This window comes from Haliotis rufescens, unplaced genomic scaffold, assembly GCF_023055435.1.
Source record: "Haliotis rufescens isolate VD_foot unplaced genomic scaffold, xgHalRufe1.0.p SCAF_8, whole genome shotgun sequence".
Taxonomy (NCBI): Eukaryota; Metazoa; Mollusca; class Gastropoda; order Lepetellida; family Haliotidae; genus Haliotis; species Haliotis rufescens.
The window spans coordinates 42,236,007-42,257,853 of NW_025964372.1; the positions used below are offsets into that span (position 1 = coordinate 42,236,007).

General features: G+C 39.7%; 1 protein-coding gene across 1 annotated transcript; it reads right to left on the bottom strand.

Moving 5' to 3' along the window:
- Nucleotides 1–9,551: 9,551 nt before the first annotated feature.
- LOC125376824 (BTB/POZ domain-containing protein 6-like) lies at nucleotides 9,552–13,309 on the bottom strand. Its single transcript, XM_048388885.1, has 2 exons — nucleotides 13,041–13,309; nucleotides 9,552–12,591 (listed from the first exon to the last, which is right to left on the bottom strand). Exons 1-2 carry the CDS (start codon nucleotides 13,307–13,309, stop codon nucleotides 11,517–11,519), a joined length of 1,344 nt encoding a protein of 447 aa, XP_048244842.1. The 3' UTR covers nucleotides 9,552–11,516.
- Nucleotides 13,310–21,847: the final 8,538 nt, after the last annotated feature.

Below are 21,847 nucleotides of genomic sequence, written 5' to 3' on the forward strand. Positions count from 1 at the left end.
GACAAAATATTTAGGAGTTTTGTTGCGAAGAATTATTGACCAAAAATGGTGTTTACTAAGAGTTAGTTATTGACAAAATGAATTAAGGTTTATTTAGTTTGTTATTGACAAAACAAACTAGAAAGGTGTTTGGATGATTGAGTGAGTGAATATTCCAGCAATATCACGGCAGGGGACAGCTGAAATGGGCTTCACATCCATGTCGGGAATCGAACCCGGGTCTTCGACGGGACGAGCGAGCGCTTTAACCACTAGGCTACCCCACCACCCGAAAGGTATTTGAATTACATGGATAACAGAAGCCGCACCGTCACCATGGTTTCCCGAATGTCCCAAAACCCTTACCATCTGAAACGTATTATGAACCATTCAGACTTTACCAAATCTGGTGACAGTTGTCATCGCAATGCTATACAACTTTGAAACAGAAAAGCCTATGTTTCAAGATACCTTAACAACAAAGTTAACAATAAAGTTATAAGCAATTCTTGTGTAATGTTATCCCGTCCTGTTTTAGAACTCACACAGCCAATGCCGAATAACTCTGAAACCGGAAGTAACATGCCTTCAGATAATTTTACAAAGACGTTATATGCACCTCCGGTTTCCGAGTGCTACTTCTGCTACCTGCTTGGTGCCCCAGCAGGATTAACACCATCGTTTTGACTTTGCCAATCGGAAGTTCCGATTGATATACTGCAAATAGGAAACATCCGCAAATACGAAGCCCATGAGGATGCTTACTTCTTGTGCCTAAATATCTTGGCCCCTATTTTAGATAGATCTTATGCACAATGTGTGAAGCCCATTTCTGGTGTCTCCCGCACTGATATAAAACTGGAGTATTGCTAACCACACTCATTCATATCGAGATGACACGCCATTAAATAATCGAAATACTTTTTACAGCAGGGTTTTTTGTGTAGCCTAGTGGTTAAAGCATTCGCTCGTCACGAAGAAGACACGGGTTCGATTCCCGACATGGGTATAATGTGTGAAGCCTATTCCTGGTGTCCCCCGCCGTGATATTGTTGGAATATTGCTAAAAGAGGCGTTTAACTAAACTCACTCACTCACTCCTATCCATTGAGGGTCCGATCATTTAATATTTTGTAGTGGGGGTGGGGGGTTGTATTTCACGTTTTAGGGAGACAGCCTGGGATCTGGTCCCGAAAATGCTTGAAACAAATTATCTGAGAGAAATAAATAACTGAAACAAACTCTGTTGCCTAGTGGTTAAAGCGTTCGTACGTCACGCCGAAGACCCGGGTTCGATACCCGACATGGGTACAATGTGTGAAGCCCATTTCTGGTGTCCCCCGCCGTGATATTCCTGGAATATTGTTAAATAGGGCGTAAAACCATATATATCAATGAGGAAGTCCAGCATTTCACAATTTTTTTTCTCAGATGACATTTGAAAGCGTGTTTAATAATACTTGCATAGAATTTGATTGGCTGATTGACTTATTTGATTTAGCATAAACTAAAATATGTATTATAAAGTACACACATATTCCATATCATATTTAATGTTCTTGGTCCAGATAGATGTAAATAGAAATTCACGTGAAACAGCCTGCTTGCTGATCAACTGGAATACAATTGGCCAAACAAAAATCGATGTATACAAATTGAAACAGTTACTAGATAAATAATGATAACGCTCATCGTTTCACTTGAAAAATTTCAATATTTGTAAAATGAAGTTGAAAGAAAGATTCAATAGTATGCTGATTCTTAAAACACGTCCACATTAATATAAGTATGCACAAACATCACAAGTTAGAAACACCTGTGTTCAACGCAAAAACCTTGCGTCAAACTCGGTCAATGTAGGGGGGCCACATAGATTTTCGGACCCGTGAAGATCCGGGTTAGAATAAGTCTTCAGCAACCCATGTTTGTCGTTAGAAGCGACAAACGGGTTCGGGTGGTCAGGCTAGCTGACTTGGTTGATACATGTCATCGTATCCCAATTGCGCGGATCGATGCTCATTATGTCAATCACTGGATTGTCTGGTCCAGACTTGATTATTTATCGACCGCCGCCATATAGCGGGAATATTGCTGGGTGAGGCGTTAAACAACAACAAACAAACAAACAAACAAACAGAGAGATGTTTGACTGACCCATGTCATCATGTGGCAACATGTCACCCTGCTTGGCTATGGCTAGTTTTGAGATGCATTCAAAATTTGTATATCCATCACTGGAGGTTTGAGAAAAATACTAGTGTCTATCGAGAGTGCATTATCCTTCAGGGAGTCATTAGTGAGTGTGTGAGTGAGTTGGGTTTAACGCCACTTTTAACAGTATTCTAGTTATATCACGTCGTGTCAGCTTAGTGTGGGAGGAAAGCCCGAAGTGATGCAGGTCTCAGACGTTTACCATTCGGTGAAACCCACGAGCACGGGTATGGTGCTGACAAACCTAGAAATATAATCGGGGGCAAACCGGGATTCGAACCCACAATCATTGGTTTCTGGCGTGCCCAAGGGACGCAACTCTGCACAGCGAATCGCGGCGTTAGGAGGTGATTAGACGTTGCAGAGTACAGTTCCACAGCGCTATCGACTCAGGTCCCCCATTCGAATAACCAGTGGGTGCAAATAGTAGTCCCGTCCGCACCTGATGTTATTAAAAAACATGTTAAACAGAAGATGCTTTGTTCCTCAACGGGCGATCTCGTCACGGGTCAGTTATGCAAGTCACAAAACAGGTACTAAAAGTAATGTCGATTATGTTGCCCTCAAAATTCGTTTCTCTCTCATTTAGCCTGCAGGGATGCTATGACACGTCCGATGCGGTGATGGGTTTCACAGTTTACATTTTGTGCATGTTGTATTCATACGCACTTTCCTCACTTTTTTAAGACAGGTTAACATGTTTTAATTTTGCTGATTATTGATTCAAAATAATAGTCTGTAAAAAATTGGATACAAAACACATTTTATCCATTTCATAACAAGTTTATGTACCTCGTGAAACTACATTAAATCAAGTAAAAATGTCCCAGGATATGAGTTGAGTGTGTCTCTGTGTGTGTGTGTGTGTGTGGGGGGGGGGGGGGGGGGGGGGGGGATATCTACATCATACTACATTTGGTTTTCCGAGGATGGATGCGTCCGCCTATGCATAAGGTGAAATTCTTTCGATGTTCTGGGGGATGGAGGGAATGCCGATCTTAGGGCCTGTCAAAATTTTAATCAAATGCAGCTATTTGATATGTCCTCCGCTCCCATTATTGTGGTAGGTCTAGCAAGCCTTATTTCAAACGTTGGCATTCACGGCGCCTTTAACAATGCTCGTTGAAGTATATGTATGTCCTGCTTACTCTCCCATAACACTAGCTGGACTTTTTCACAAAGCAAAGCTTAGCGCCCTGCATTAAAGTTGTAGACACGGACGTGAAGTGCATCAAGAGAATAAATGTTGAAGTCTCACTGATATTTGTAAAATATAAATAAATTTTATGTGCAACAGAGATTACTTCAGTGATTTATTTCTATCAGATCATTTGTTTCAAGCCTTTTCGGGACCAGATCCCAGGCTATCTCCCTAAAACGTGAAATCCCCCCCCCCCCCCCCCCCTACAAAATCTTAAATGACCGGACCCCCAATGGATAGGAGTGAGTGAGTGAGTTTGGTTTAACGCCGCTTTTAGCAATATTCCAGCAATATCACGGCGGGGGACACCAGAAATGGGCTTCACACATTGTACCCATGTCGGGAATCGAACCCCGGTCTTCTTCGTGACGAGCGAACGCTTTAACCATCGTACTCCGACGGCATTGTATCAATCACTGGTTTGTTTGGTCTAGACTCGATTATTTACAGACCGCCGTCACGAAGCTGTAGTATTGCTGAGTGCAGCGTTAAACGTGAAACAAACAATCAAATATCAACTATGGCAGGATGGTACATATCAGTGCATTAATCTTTTACTAATTCATCTGTAGCCTTCAATGGCCATTGTCTGGGACAGGCAAAGCAGTGATTGAGAGAACGATTATAATAATGCTATAATAATGAGTGAGTGAGTGAGTGAGTTTGATTTTACGCCGCTTTTAGCAATATTCCAGCAATATCACGGCGGGGGACACCAGAAATGGGCTTCACACATTGTACCCATGTCGGGAATCGAACCCGGGTCTTCAGCGTGACGAGCAAACGCTTTAACCACCAGGCTACCCGACCGCCCGCTATAATAATGAATAACATTTAATGCGATTAGCGATAATTTTGTCCTTTACATAATCTATAAATAAGAAGAAGAGGAAGAAGAAGACGTGGCTGCATATATATGAATAGATTGTGGAGTAGCTAGTCAGAAAACATACTGCCTAATAACCCTACCTGCCATATTGTCATTTGTTTGTTTGTTTGTTTGTTGGATATCCTTTTGGTGCATAGTAACAGCGAGCTGTGCCACATAGAAAATGTTATGTTTATGAGTTTATTTGTTCAGTTTCGACAGATCCGTCCTTTGGAGGCCGTTCTTCGCTTGAGGACATGCTTTGTATGCATAAGAACAGCGAGCTGTGCCATCAAAAACAAGTTTAATGTTTCCAGTTTTGACAGATCCGTCTTTTGTTAAAAATCCATAAGAGGCCGTTTCTAGCTAGTGATTGAGTGAGTGAGTGAATGCGTATGCTTTTACGCCGCTCTTAGCAATATTTCAGCAATATCACGGCGGGAAACACCGGAAAATGGGCTTCACACATTGTAGTTGTTGTTGTTGTTGGTTTGTTGTTTAACGCCGCACTCAGCAACATTCCAGTTATATGTCGGCGGTCTGTAAATAATAGAGTCTGGACCAGACAATCCAGTTATTAATATCATGAGCATCGATCCACGCAATTGGGATCGATGACATGCATCAACCAAGTCTGCGAGCCTGACCACCCGATCGCCGTCATATAGCTGGAATATTGCTGAGTGCGGCGTTAAACAACCAACCAACCGTTGCCTCGCTCAGCTGTTACATACCTTCATGATGGACTGTATATATTACCCTCATCGTCCATGTGTGTATTTGAAGTGGATGCAATCAAACGTGCGGAGAATGCGTCGCTCGTCAGAAGGGGAACAACATCGTCATAAACCTGTCAACTATTCCGGCGTGTTTAAGCTGAACGTATTCCCACAAAATTAGCCATTAACCTCCTCATCACTGACCTTGGATTTGTCAGCTGTATTCTAGTATAATGGTTGGGATTCGTGTGTGATCTGTATCAATTTGGCTTTTCCTCACAGCTGCAGTTTCAAAGCCCCACATGGGTACAATGTGTGAAGCCCATTTCTGGTGTCTCCCGCACTGATATAAAACTGGTGTATTGCTAACCACACCCATTCATATCGAGATGACACGCAATTAAATAATCGAAATACTTTTTACAGCAGGGTTTTTGTGTAGCCTAGTGGTTTAAGCGTTCGCTCGTCACGTTGAAGACCCGGGTTCGATTGCCCACATGAGTACAATGTGTGAAGCCCATTTCTGGTGTCCCCCGCTGTGAAATTGCTGGAATATTGCTAAAAGCGGCGTAAAACCATACTCATTCACTCACTCACTCACTCACTATATGTGAAGCCCATTTCTGGTGTCCCCCGCCGTGATATTGCTGGAATATTGCTAAACGCGGCGTAAAACCATACTCACTCACTGTTTTTCAGCAGCGTGAATTTAATTTCACCCACTTCACAATTACAGACAAAATGCGTAGATTTCTATTAACCTCTATTAAATTCAAACATACTGTGTTTGATTGTTCTTCTATCAATATACAAAACAAAGATTATTTTATGTAAACTAAAACGTCGTTTAATATACATAAGCTTTGAAAAGTAAAAGCTCGATGCATATAATCATTGAAAACAAATCTGATTTTGCAACTTACATGTATGATGTTCGCGTCGTCTGCTATTGTTCAACCTATAAGAGTCAGCTGCCGATTACTGGCAGATAATGGGTCCACACCGAGGTATCAACGTTTCTATAATTCCGTTTGCCAAACTCAGCATATTGATTTTATATATTGTCAGTTTCAATAATTGTCTAAGTATAGAGACTGAGTATATCTTGAATATGTAGTAAATTGAATTTAGTTATGTTGTACGATATATTCCAAACCGAAAATGAGAACGTGCCATTAAAGTTTTCAGTGTTATTGTACTGCATATTCCTCATGAGGGCTAAGAAGCCAATATGAATCTATTGTGAAATACTTGTTTGTAAACCCGTCCTTTATATTATGGAACTACAATGTCAAGGTTGTGCTGCAACGATGTAGAAGGGCATTGCATGCATGATGTGCTGTGGGCCTTTTGGTCACATGTGCAAATACACTGTGCGAAGGGATACAGTTTATCTAGAATATGTAGTGAAAGGAATTTAGTTATACCGAAGCTATAGTTTTCGGGCTCATTCATAACCAAATGAAATATCCAGTTATCATTCTAGTTATCTTGAAGTTTCTTGTAAAACGTAATCTCGCTGAAGAGTGAAGACGCACTTATCTTGTATTGGTGAAGATTGCGTGCACATTTAATAGCTGTTTCATCTCACGCTGCGTTGGGTCAGAATACGCTTAAATCTCATTAAACCTTTGAAATTGCTTGTCAGCATTTTTGTGTGTTTCGGTGGATAATTGAGACTAGTTATGCGCTGGCGTTGACGTCTTATATTTCGTTGTAAATTAGATTCTGGTTGGCTGATAGGGGCACATGAGTATGTAGCCATCTGCAAAATGCAAAAAGAGGGAGCTCTTAACCGTGACTGTTCAGTCATAGGACCTGCTCTATTACATTGTGTCCCGTGAAGATTCCGGGTTAGAATTGGTCTTCAGCAATCCATGCCTGTCGTAAGAGGCGATTAACGGGATCGGGTGGTCAAACTCGCTGACTTGGTTGATGCATGTCATCGTATCACAAATGCGTGGATCGATGCTCAGGCTGTCAATCACTGGATTGTCTGGTCCAGACTCGATTATATACAGACCGCCGTCATATAGCTGGAATATTGCTGATTGTGGCATTTAACAACAAACAAATAAAGAAAACATATTTTACTTTGCCGCATACGATTAATGCTGGCTAAGGAGAAAGGCTAAGGTACCAAAAGAGCTGCAACATACAGATTAAGTTGAATGCTTAAGGAGGGGTGCTATTGAGTAAAGTTACCTATAGCACAGCAACATAAGTTTAATATAAATGCTTAAGGAGGGGCGTTATTGAGTAAATTTACCTACAGCACAGCAACATACAGATTAAGTTGAATGCTTAAGGCGAGGCGCTATTAAGTAAATTTACCTATAGCACAGCAACATAAGTTTAATATAAATGCTTAAGGAGGGGCGTTATTGAGTAAATTTACCTATAGCACAGCAACATACAGGTTAAGTTGAATGCTTAAGGCGAGGCGCTATTCAGTAAATATACTTATAGCACAGCAACATAAGTTTAAGTTGAATGCTTAGGGATGGGAGCTATTGAGTAAATTTACTTATAGCACGGCAACATACAGTTTAAGTTGAATGCTTAAGGAGAGGCGCTATTCAGTAAATTTACCTATAGCACAGCAACATAAGTGTAAGTTGAATGCTTAAGGAGGGGCGCTATTGAGTAAATTTACCTATAGCACAGCAACATACAGTTCAAGTTGAATGCTTAAGGCGATGCGCTATTGAGTACATTAACCTATAGCACAGCAACATACAGTTTAAGTTGAATGCTTAAGGAGGGGCGCTATTGAGTAAATTTACTTATAGCACAGCAACATACAGTTCAAGTTGAATGCTTAAGGAGGGGCGCTATTGAGTAAATTTACCTATAGCACAGCAACATACAGTTTAAGTTGAATGCTTAAGGCGAGGCGCTATTGAGTAAATTTACCTATAGCACAGCAACATACAGTTTAAGTTGAATGCTTAAGGCGAGGCGCTATTGAGTAAATTTACCTATAGCACAGCAACATACAGTTTAAGTTGAATGCTTAAGGCGAGGCGCTATTGAGTACATTTACCTATAGCACAGCGACATAAGTTTAAGTTGAATCCTTAAGGAGGGGCGTATCTGAGTAAATTTACCTGTAGCACAGCAACATACAGTTTAAGTTGAATGCTTAAGGAGAGGCGCTATTGAGTACATTTACCTATAGCACAGGAACATAAGTTTAAGTTGAATGCTTAATGAGGGGCGCTATTGAGTAAATTTATCTATAGCACAGCAACATACAGTTTAAGTTGAATGCTTAAGGAGGGGCGCTATTGAGTAAATTTACCTATAGCAGAGCAACATAAGTGCAAGTTGAATGCTTATGGAGGGGCGCTATTGAGTACATTTACCTATAGCACAGCAACCTAAGTTTAAGTTGAATGCTTAAGGCGAGGCGCTATTGAGTACATTTACCTATAGCACAGCAACATACAGTTTAAGTTGAATGCTTAAGGCGAGGCGCTATTGAGTACATTTACCTATAGCACAGCAACATACAGTTTAAGTTGAATGCTTAAGGCGAGGCGCTATTGAGTAAATTTTGCTATAGCACAGCAACATAAGTTTAAGTTAAATGCTTAAGGAGGGGCGCTATTGAGTAAATTTACCTATTGCACAGCAACATACAGTTTAAGTTGAATGCTTAAGGCGAGGCGCTATTGAGTAAATTTACCTATTGCACAGCAACATACAGTTTAAGTTGAATGCTTAAGGAGAGGCGCTATTGAGTACATTTACCTATAGCACAGCAACATAAGTTTAAGTTGAATGCTTAAGAAGGGGCGTATCTGAGTAAATTTACCTGTAGCACAGCAACATACAGTTTAAGTTGAATGCCTAAGGAGAGGCGCTATTGAGTACATTTACCTATAGCACAGCAACATAAGTTTAAGTTAAATGCTTAATGAGGGGCGCTATTGAGTAAATTTACCTATAGCACAGCAACATACAGTTTAAGTTGAATGCTTAAGGAGGGGCGCTATTGAGTAGATTTACCTATAGCACAGCAACATAAGTGCAAGTTGAATGCTTATGGAGGGGCGCTATTGAGTACATTTACCTATAGCACAGCAACATAAGTTTAAGTTGAATGCTTAAGGTGAGGCGCTATTGAGTACATTTACCTATAGCACAGCAACATACAGTTTAGGTTGAATGCTTAAGGCGAGGCGCTATTGAGTAAATTTACCTATAGCACAGCAACATAAGTTTAAGTTGAATGCTTAAGGCGAGGCGCTATTGAGTACATTTACCTATAGCACAGCAACATACAGTTTAGGTTGAATGCTTAAGGCGAGGCGCTATTGAGTAAATTTACCTATAGCATAGCAACATACAGTTTAAGTTGAATGCTTAAGGCGAGGCGCTATTGAGTAAATTTACCTATTGCACAGCAACATACAGTTTAAGTTGAATGCTTAAGGAGAGTCGCTATTGAGTACATTTACCTATAGCACAGCAACATACAGTTTAAGTTGAATGCTTAAGAAGGGGCGTATCTGAGTAAATTTACCCGTAGCACAGCAACATACAGTTTAAGTTGAATGCCTAAGGAGAGGCGCTATTGAGTACATTTACCTATAGCACAGCAACATAAGTTTAAGTTGAATGCTTAATGAGGGGCGCTATTGAGTAAATTTACCTATAGCACAGCAACATACAGTTTAAGTTGAATGCTTAAGGAGGGGCGCTATTGAGTAAATTTACCTATAGCACAGCAACATAAGTGCAAGTTGAATGCCTTATGGAGGGGCGCTATTGAGTACATTTACCTATAGCACAGCAACATAAGTTTAAGTTGAATGCTTAAGGCGAGGCGCTATTGAGTACATTTACCTATAGCACAGCAACATACAGTTTAGGTTGAATGCTTAAGGCGAGGCGCTATTGAGTAAATTTACCTATAGCATAGCAACATACAGTTTAAGTTGAATGCTTAAGGCGAGGCGCTATTGAGTAAATTTACCTATTGCACAGCAACATACAGTTTAAGTTGAATGCTTAAGGAGAGTCGCTATTGAGTACATTTACCTATAGCACAGCAACATACAGTTTAAGTTGAATGCTTAAGAAGGGGCGTATCTGAGTAAATTTACCTGTAGCACAGCAACATACAGTTTAAGTTGAATGCCTAAGGAGAGGCGCTATTGAGTACATTTACCTATAGCACAGCAACATAAGTTTAAGTTGAATGCTTAATGAGGGGCGCTATTGAGTAAATTTACCTATAGCACAGCAACATACAGTTTAAGTTGAATGCTTAAGGAGGGGCGCTATTGAGTAAATTTACCTATAGCACAGCAACATAAGTGCAAGTTGAATGCCTTATGGAGGGGCGCTATTGAGTACATTTACCTATAGCACAGCAACATAAGTTTAAGTTGAATGCTTAAGGCGAGACGCTATTGAGTACATTTACCTATAGCACAGCAACATACAGTTTAAGTTGAATGCTTAAGGGGAGGCGCTATTGAGTACATTTACCTATAGCACAGCAACATACAGTTTAAGTTGAATGCTTAAGGCGAGGCGCTATTGAGTACATTAACCTATAGCACAGCAACATACAGTTGAAGTTAAATGCTTAAGGCGAGGCGCTATTGAGTAAATTTTGCTATAGCACAGCAACATAAGTTTAAGTTAAATGCTTAAGGAGAGGCGCTATTGAGTAAATTTACCTATTGCACAGCAACATACAGTTTAAGTTGAATGCCTAAGGAGAGGCGCTATTGAGTACATTTACCTATAGCACAGCAACATAAGTTTAAGTTGAATGCTTAAGGAGGGGCGTATCTGAGTAAATTTACCTATAGCACAGCAACATACAGTTTAAGTTGAATGCTAAAAGGAGAGGCGCTATTGAGTACATTTACCTATAGCACAGCAACATAAGTTTAAGTTGAATGCTTAATGAGGGGCGCTATTGAGTAAATTTACCTGTAGCACAGCAACATACAGTTTAAGTTGAATGCTTAAGGAGAGGCGCTATTGAGTACATTTACCTATAGCACAGCAACATACAGTTTATGTTGAATGCTTAAGGAGGGGCGCTATTGAGTAAATTTACCTACAGAGCGTAGGTTCGTGTTGAATAAGTGAAGAGAGGCGCTATTGAGTATTGTACCTAGGGAGGTGTAACATACGGGTCATGTTAAACACGTAAGGAAAGGGCGCTATTGTCAGTTGTACTTATTCCATTCAACATATAGCTCACGTTGAATGCTTTCGGAAGGAGAGAGTGTCTGTGAGTGCGAGAGTGCAGGGAATACTGATATCACAGATCGAGTATTTCAATGATTTCATTACGTCCTATACACGTCAGTGTTGTTTTCAGTGATGATGCTCGTTCAGGTTGTTACATACATTTCCTCTTTCTGTTGTCCTTAATATTCCAAAGAAGACGCTGCGATTATCACAGGATCATAAAATACCGATATAGCCTCCGAAGCCTTTTTCTTCTTAGCAGTGATGAGTGTGGACAAAGTAAAGCAAGTACAAAAGAGTATTTCCCGCACAGTAATCAGCAACATAGCGTTAACGCATGTGACGTGTGGCTAAATATCAATCCAGGTATCTGTCCTGCGTAAATTGTTGTTCCCGACGTTGCCATGGGGGAGTTTTCGAAGGTGAACTCTATTCCATCAGCTATTACTTTCTTGCTACCCTCCCATCCAATGTATGTGTCGGTTCCCTCCATGTCCACACACAGAGTATATGTTGCACCCGAGATCAGTAAGAGAGACGTGGGGAACAGAACCTCGTTTGGCTGATTCTGGCCTTCAAGGACTCGCTTTATTTTCTGCAATGGTTCAGCAATCTTCAAATGACTGCTGTCAAACACTTTTATACTCAGGGTAAACGTTTCATCACGCTCTGCGCCATATAATTGACAACCTTTCAAGTGAAGATCCTGATTTGCTGAAAACGATATCGCATGTGTTCCCTTGTGCAGAGCTGTAAGCCCATAATCTCTAAACCTGCAAACATACCTATACGATACAGGCTCCTCCCAAAAATGGTTACATTCTTTCCTCTGTATATCCTTGAAAGGAGAGATGTCGATATGAGAGTTTACCCTTTTGTCTATCATTTGACATTTCTCAATGTCAGTCAGCACTTCCGTAGGACCTACAACTGTCATGAGATAGTCCAGAGGCATGCTGTTAAACCGGATCTCATACCGCATATCACCAAGAAGTCTCCGTAGGTTCTCAGGTGTGTCGGGCATACCTTCTTGCAGACATCTGTGTTTTGTCCATGACATTATCGCCTCAAAAATGTCTTCTTCTTTTGATTTCAAATTCTCCGACTTAAGGAACTTCTCCAGACAAGTACTGCACAGCTCTGCAAATCCTGGAGATCTGATGACTCTCTCCCCTCCTTCAGTCAGGATCATCAGGGCTTTCTTTTCCAAGTCAAACTCCCCGTAACGATGGCTGTCTTCAAGGATCAGACAGACATTGTTCTCTGACAGACATGTCTCCATAAATATTACACATTTGTTGTACAATGCATCTACAGAATATTTCCTGGATGTGTACATTAATCCCACAACTGTTCCAGCGCTGACATCTGCCTTTTCTGTGTATACAAACCTACACATAAAATAGTTAATTATTAGACCATCACACCAATAGAACTGCTCAGCAAATGATAAAATATTTAACCTGGTCAATCTGTTTCCTTAGAATTTGCATCAAAACCACATACAACACATTGGTTTACGCATTTATGGCTTTGAATAGTGAACTGATATTTTATGTTCCTCATGTTATCCTTAAAGTATCTAATGGGACAAATATGACACAGTCATGTAAGGTGAAACAATTCGCTGTTGCGTCCCCTAGGCATGCCACAAACCAGTGATCACTGGTTCGAATCCTAGAATTGCCATGACTATGGTCCCAGGTTTGTCACGGGTTTCACAAAAGTGGAAGCAGGTTTAAGACCTGCATAACTTCCGGTTTCCGTACCAAGCTGCCAGGAAGTAATAATGTCCAATTAAACTCACTAACTTTATGATCTTAGGTAACATGGGGATTACCTTAAGAACTCTCTAAATATGTGCGGCTCTATGTCAGGGATGGTCACCTCCTTCTCCTCTGCCAGGTTACCACAGAACATGGCACGGAAGACACAGCTGCGACTGACAAGAACGTAGCGGTGGGCTCGGACCATCTGCTTCACTGACCCAACCCGGAAGATGACGTCACTGAAGTCTTCTGTGTCGAGCATGCGCAGATTACACTCAGTGACAGTCTTCCCCGACTGCCAGTCATCAACAAATCCAGACGATTGCTTATTACTGAACATTGTCTGCAACAGATAAATGTTTCATGGTTTATGTGTCTGATATAAGCTAGAATATATTGACTTCAGTAATATATTTTATACCCCTGATTTCTAGTAATCCGTGAATAACTAACTTTTTCTGGTTTCCTAGCTTAGATCAAGTACCTATTTTATTGTTGTAAATCAAAAATATCTGTTGGTCAACTACCTGTATAATCTGGAAGTTAAGTATTTTCTTGTTTTAGTCCAATCGACTTCAGTCTTTAAGGCTAAGTTTCTATTTAGACGTATTCCTGTCCTTAGTGTTCAAATGACATATTTTAGCGAAAAGCCCCTAGTGCCCATTGCTCCCCTTCCAGGATTTTCACTCATTAGAGAGTTCGGAGTTAATTAACTCCCGGGTGTTTATTGGTCACAGTCGGCTAAATTGGATCTCTCCCAATTGTCAGACACCCCATTTGTCAGAGCTCATATCCCAATTGTCAGACACCCCGTTTGCCAGAGCTTTTATCCCATTCGTCAGACTCCCCAGTTGTTAGACAGTGGAGTAGAGATGGCTTGTCAAAACATGTGACATTTAACTGTTGTGGTGATGGACCAATCCAAAGAGTCCTCTATATAATTCACATCAAGTAAAAAAGGTTCTTTGTAGTTAATGTTAATAATTGATCTACTCAAATACAATTGGCTTAAACACTGTTTTATTTTCTACCGGAATTGATTTCGCTGATGAACCATTTGATCATGAAAACAACTTATATTTGTTGGTTCTCCACAGTTCTCACCTTAGCTTCTCACGAAAAGGATGAGTTTTCTTATCTCAATGTATTACTTTGGTTTGGTTTGGTTTGGTCTGTTGTTTAACGCCACTCTCAGCAATATTCCAATTATATGACGGCGGTCTGTAAAATAATCGAGTCTGGACCAGACAATTCAGTGATTGACATCATGAGCATCGATCCACGCATTTGGGATCGATGACATGTATCAACCAAGTCAGCGAGCCTGACCACCCGATCCCGTTAGTCTTTATTACTGTAAAGGTGACATTTCGGTACAGATCCTTATACCGTTGTCAAGCAAGACTGATATACAGTTGCTTAGTTAACGAGCTTGTATATTCGTTTATTGTTGATTCGCCAGTGATCACTGTACTCGACAATTTATGCCTAACAGTTTAGATTGCCTCTCCAGTTGATAATACTTAAACAGTGAACTTTTACCACTTTGACTATTATTCGTTTGTTTAATTTTTTTAGCACCCTAGTCTCAGCAGCACAGCTCTTATTCTTAGAACATGTCAATGATAGAACATGGCGCTAGCTCGGTTTAGATGTTTTTCGCATCAGCTGTGTGTTGAAACTGGGAGATATGCTGATATCCCACGTAACAGAAAACTATGTTGTGTTTGTAATGCTGGCTATGTGGAGGACGAGTATCATTTTGTGTTAGTTTGTTCCGGTTATAACAAGCTACGCTAGGATCACTTACTACAAACATTTTATGAATATCCGACCATACAAAAATTTAATATCATTATGTCTACAACTGATTGTAAATTAATTGAACGTCTAGCTATCTATATCTATCAAGCGATGACACTTCGTAGTACATTATTGTCACAACAATAACAGCTGTAATACAATGTCCATTGTAATACAAATGTAACTATGGGCCGATGGCCTACACTTACGAAATAAACCGAATTGAATTGAATTGAATAGAAAATGTTTGCAGAATGTCGCATTCCTTAACGTTGGTTAACAACCCCGGAAGCCATAATGTTCTTGAAACTTCCCCATGTAAGTAGGACACTTAATCTGTTAATGAATACCGGCTGGATTCAAAATATATAATTCCATCCATTTGGTAGACTTACGTAATGTGAATAACTCTTTATTCTGATAGAGTGAATGTTGCTTAACGCCGCATTAGCAACTTTACAGCTATTCGTGGCCAGAACACAATGGAAATACACTATATTCATACACAATATAGTAAAATAATTGTTGACGCTGGTCACCAAAATATCAGCCATGAACACAAACCAGACTAAAAACTGTAATCTATAAAACTACATTTTGTCAAACAAATTCCTATCTTTCAAATAGCTAACACGGCGTGTTGAACCTTGTTGAACACCAAATGCAAAAAACAAATATTTAAATATTAGTCACCAATGACATTCCAGAAGAAGGTGTTTAATAGCGCATGAACAATTACATGGAAATTACATCAAAGCTAGAGAATAGCAGGTCTCGAGTTTCCAACGAAACAGATTCTATTCGGATTAAAATGCAAAGTGGTGAATATAAATGGGTGGATCACTGAAAAATCAGCCACCCACCAGACTCACACATTTTACATGAGAATATATGTGTTGTTACCTGACACCGCACAGCAGTATTTCTACAGTGCAACGGCGGCAAGTAACAAAGTATATAATGAAGCGATGCGTCAGATATTCAGTTCCTCAATAGGGTGACCCGTGAAGATTCCGGGGTAGAATAGGCCTTCAGCATCCCATGCTTGCCGTAAAAGGTGACTATGCTTGTCGTAAAAGGCGACTAACGGGATCGGGTGGTAAGGCTCGCTGACTTGGTTGACGCATGTCATCGATCCCAATTGCGTGGATCGATGCTCATGATATTAATCACTGGATTGTCTGGTCCAGACGCTATTATTTACAACAGAAAGCCACCATATAGCTGGTATAATGCTGTGTGCGGTGTAAAATAACATACCAACCAATCCTCAATGGGGCATTTACTGACTATAGTGGAATGACATTTAAGAAATATATTCGTTTTGCGCCACAGATTTCATGTATCGACCCTAATATGTCTTTTGCAGTTGACTCAGCACAGACAGAATGCTACTGGGCTTAGGATGAAAGTCCATCAGCAGAAACATCGACCCAGTTCAAGTAAATTTAAAATGAGAATAGGACATCTTAAAGCTATTACACAAACTTCTGTGCCATATTTGTTGAAAATTGTCTTTCAAACGTTGCAATAACATCGAAGTAAATACCTTACATTACCAAGTGATTGTGATAACCAAACTTGACCGAATCCGAGAGAAAATAACGTTGTTCTAATATAAGAAACCCAATTCTTCTTTCCTTGACTATTGTATAAATACAACATATCATAACGCTTTGTAGGTAAGTGGGTACTCAGCATACACATTAGCCAATATTTAGAATCTCTTATCATTTCATTGATATATTATTTGCTTCTTTTGTTTGTTTGCTTTTTGTTTAACGCCATACTCAGCAAAATTCCAGCTATATGACGGCGGACAGTTAATAATCGAGTCTGGACCAGACAAACCAGTGATTGACATCAAGAGCATCGATCCACTCAATTGGGTTTTTGACATGCACCAACCAAGTCAGCGAGTTTGACCACCCGATACCGTTAGTCGCCTCTTACGACAAGCATAGTCGCCTCTTACGGCAAGCATGAGTTGCTGAAGACCTATTCAACCCCGGATCTTCTCGGGTCCATTGTTATGTAAAGGGACTCTGCAAAATTCACCCAATACAGCGCTACTTGATGTACATTGTTTAACATTCAATAACCATTAACACGCATATAAATGAACTTTCTCAACTTCTTCCATTTTATGGAATGTCCATATTTCTGACCAATACAGTAACAAAGGTGATATCTTAGAGTCAAACAATCTGAAAAGAAATTTTAGAAAATAAGGCTGCAAACAATTCATGATTTTTAATTGGTTGATAAGTACCATTTTAGCTTGAACTGCTATGTTGCTTAAAGCTTGTGTCCATAACAGCCTGCTGCTAAAAACAAACCTAAATATTTATACCCTTGTGTGACTTCCACAAGTTGTCCATTCAGATGACATTATGCACTTTTATTCAGCCGCCCACTTCTCTGAAAAACTACAATTTTAGTTTTATCAATATTAAAACTAACATATTCTAGTCCTACAGTCCCACAGTCCTCCTTATTTATTTAAGATAGATAATTCCTTCTGTAATCCCCTAATCATGCTAACAGTGTCTGAAATTAAAATCAAATCATCTGCAAAGAGCAATAATAAAACTTGTATAATCTCAGGATGAAACTGTGTTCCAGATAACTGTTCCTGTTTCATTGTGTGCACAATTTCATTTATGAATAATTGAAATAAGAAGAGGCTTAAATCGCAACCTTGTCTAGCACCTCAATTACATTGAAATTGGTTTGACAACAGGTTATTACTTCCGACACATGACGTAACATTACCATCAAACTGACTTGAACATTTTTGACATCTTAGAGCAGACACCGCGCTTTTCAAAAACTTTCCACAAATTAGAACGCCTTTGAAATGCCTATAAAGGCTACACATAACGACCACCAGACATACCTAAATATCGTTGAATAATAGCATTTAAAATAAATAGATCGTCAATTGTCGAGTGTCCTCGTCTAAAACCAGATTGATATTATGATATTTTGTCATACATATCTGAAAGAAAATAACCTAGTATTTAATATAATTGTGAACTCTTTAGACAAATTACTCAATACACTAATAGATCTATAGTTATATTTGATTAATTTTGAACCTTTTTTTTCATGTGATAGGATAATAACACCTGTATCCGAATCTTTTGGAAAAACAACATGAGGGACCATTCATAAACAGACAGCCATCAATATGCCATGCGTTTCCTGCTTTACAAATGCACATCGATAACCATATGCGACACAATAATTGGCAATTTCTGTGATATTGCCGGAATATTGCTAAATGCGACGTAAAACCTACTCACTCGCTCTGGTTGACAAGATGTTGTCTCTTCTCCCTCTCAAGGGCATGGTCCTGGTTAACTGGATTGTGACCGCAGTATTATTCTGCTCAACCTACAGTAGTCCTGTTATTTTACCGTACGCGTAGTGCAAATAATGTAATGAGAGAGAGAGAGAGAGAGAGAGAGAGAGAGAGAGAGAGATATCGTTATGTTGTCTGTTGAGAGTGTTAGTAGCTCAGTTGCATTAGTGATTGTGGGAACCCCAAAAAGGCGCATACACTTTGGCGTCTGTGTGCACCACGTCATGTTCATGCAGGATGTGACATCTCATCGTGAGTATAAGTTGCCCTCAGATACAACGCCACGGTATTGTAAATGCACACTCCAGCCATAGCTAATTACCCTTATTTCATGTCGGTATACGTAGTAAATGATATTTCAATGTATGTCAGACTATGACGTATGTTTAGTTAAAAAAAGCGACGATTTGTACCTCGGGGACTTAATAATGTATAACAGCCCTCCGGCTAAAGCGTGAACGTTTATACGATTTCTCCTTCCAACTCCGCTACGCTTCGTTGCGCCCCTTCACTTCCCAATGCGTTTTCTTGGTTTCATATCATCTTGTATCCCAGCCGAACTGAGACAAGGCGTACATACAACTATGACCCACTATTGTTTGCTCCACACAGCGTTTTACTCTGCTTGTTTGTTGTTTAATCCTCTCTCAGATAATGTTACTGCCTACAACATACATCTGGTTTTTAGAAGGAGTAGGGGAGGGCCACGCATGTGCCTATGATCCCTGCAGATTACTACACAAAAGGGGGATAAATAGACATGCTGTACATGACCATTACATCATATAAACAATTACAACATTCTGTTGGATTTCATATATTGATAAAACAGCTGCAGTGGTCAGTGTCGATCAAACATTGAACCGGACAAACTCATTGTCTATTTTAACTGCACCTCCAGTATGCAGACTGCCGATTCAAATATTTACAGACCGCCGTCATATAGCTGGATCATTGCTGAGTACGGCGTTAAACAGCAAACAGCAAACAATTAAAACTAGTTGCAGAACATTAAAAGATATCTAATGAGTAGGCAATGTCACACCGGAACAATGGGGCCATAGATCACTAGCAATGAAGGTAAGGTCACCAGACTAGGGACCCAGGGGACTTATGGTACCAGTGCTTCCTGCATGGTTCCAAGCAGGATTTACAACACCAACCAAAGGTATTAATATGAAAGGCCATAAACCAGCAAATGATAATGACAATTTCAGGCGCTGTATATGATTTAGAGGTTTTTCTACACTCTGATTCTTCCCTATATATGACAGGCATTGAAAGCATGTTTAACACGGCAACTTTGTGTAAGCTGACATGAGGTGGGAACCCCTAAAAAACTAAGCAAGCCTTGCAAAGGATAACGACATTTATCAAGCTGCAGATATTGAATATGAATGTATAAATAATATAAATTCTGACCTACTCTTGCAGTCATATGGAGGTGCTCTCCTGCTATGGCTGCAGCTGCGTCCCAGGTCGTCAACATCAAACACAAAGAATATACTGTCAACATACAACCTCGTATCCCAACAGTTGTGCACGCAGCTTTGATTTTAAGAAGATAACCGCTCATAGTTATGCGAGGCTAATGCACAACCGGTCAACGAAGTGTGACATAAGAGTTACGGAATGTGGGTTACACCGGATTAAAAACGGGATTTTACACCTTGGAAATAACGGAAATGCGGCAGGTAATATTTGGAAAAAGGTATGATTTCTGGTATGTACTAACTGTGGGGGTATATTTCATCCTTTTTTTGACCGTATGCACAAATACCATTATCATGATATTCCATTCAGTACTTGCTCATAGAGTATGTCTTAAACTTGGTTGGTTGGTTTGTTGTTTACCGCCGCTCTCAGCAATATTCCAGCTATATGACGGCGGCCTGTCAATAATCGAGTCTGAACCAGACATTCAAGTGATTGATATCATGAACATCGATCCACGCAGTTGGTTGCTTTACGCCGCACTCAGGAATATTCCAGCTATATGACGGCGGTCTGTAAGTAATCGAGTCTCGACCAGACAATCCAGTGATTGATATCATGAGCATCGATCAACGCAATTGGGGTCGATGACATGCATCAACCAAGGCAGCGAGCCTGACCACCCGACCCAGTTAGTCACCTTTTACGGCAAGCATGGGTTGCTGAAGACCTATTCTACCCCGGAATCTTCACAGTCGAGACTGGACCAGACAATCTAGTGATTGACGTCATGCGCATCGATCCACGCAGTTTGGATACGATGACATGTGTAACATGTGGTAAACTGCTTTATTTTAATGTTGCATTTAAAAAGGGGGGGAGGGGGCATAAATTCTAATAGTTCGTCACTCAGTTACTTCAGCTTTGGCATTCTTTATCGTGTCAAAGGGGAAGCAACTTATATGGTATTTCAGCTATTTTGTTCTCATCTTTGTCTTCAATTACCACATCAATATACATACATAAACATTTATTATAAGTCCAAGGTTCTATATATGTAGGTGATTGGTTTGTACAAATTGTGAAAGCGATAGAATTAGCTAGGCAAGTTCAGGGTCAGACTGCACCGGCCTCACGGAGGGTCCTGATGGGTGGGTCCCATAAGTAGTGAGCAGTAAAATTTTGGGTACCTTTTCATTAAGCAGTATTTTTTCTTCTTTTTCAATAAAATCGTGGCGAAAAATTTCTTAATCGGCCATGGAGGGACATGGGACTTTTAATTCTGCTTTCATTTCATCCTGACACTTAATATTTTTAATAACTGGTAAAATTATTTATTTACGTTATGCAGTTATTTTTTTGTATTTTACGATAAGCATTTAAGATAAAAAAAGATGAATTTTACGTTTACGATAGTGTTTGAAGGGTGTTTTACGTTAAGCATTAAAACCCATCATATGAATGTTAGATATTTTTTATGTTTCCCAGGAGTATGATAAGTAGTTAATTTGTCAGTCAATTCATCTAAGTTCCACGTTCAATGGTTTATATTAGTCGGCATGTTAAGCCAGGATGAGTTATCTTCCTTCCGCTAGGGGCGCTGCGAGTTTCAAGATGGCTGCGCCCATGTGTAAACAATTGCTCCGAGTGTTTTCATCTCTTTTAACTGTTTTTGGCCTGTGTAGGAAGGAAGTTGTCTGTATTTGGAATTATATTTAATTGACAGTAGTATACCAAGAAATAAGCTTAAAGATTCAAGATCTAGCGATAATTGCAAGGAATTTCTGGAAATAGTATATCATCGTCATGATAAAACAATAACAACGTGTGAATTGGGTCATCTCCTGTCAGAATCTGTTAATTGTTTTATTTTTGAAATTTATTGTTAAGCACGAAAGTGTTGTTTAAATATTACTTTTTATACAAACAAGATAATTAATAATCAAGTTGACATTGGAATATTAAGGTAACTGCATAAGACTGAATCAGTATTAATTGTTACCTTGTATACATGTAACAACAGCAGTTAAGCATTACAAAGATGCATATTCAGTGTCTTGATGATCATTAATATGTCAGTCATTTCTGGATTATCTTGTTCTGTAACACACAGTGGTTGTTCCAATTGAATTGTAGTTACTTTGTAGTTCTTTATAGTGCCATTCGGTAATTGCCATGTGCTTTTGGTGCAGAGTTGTTTGTACTTTCATTAAGTAAATATACCCCTAGACAACAAGCAACAAGAAAACATTGATGCAGAGCATCAAAGTTCCC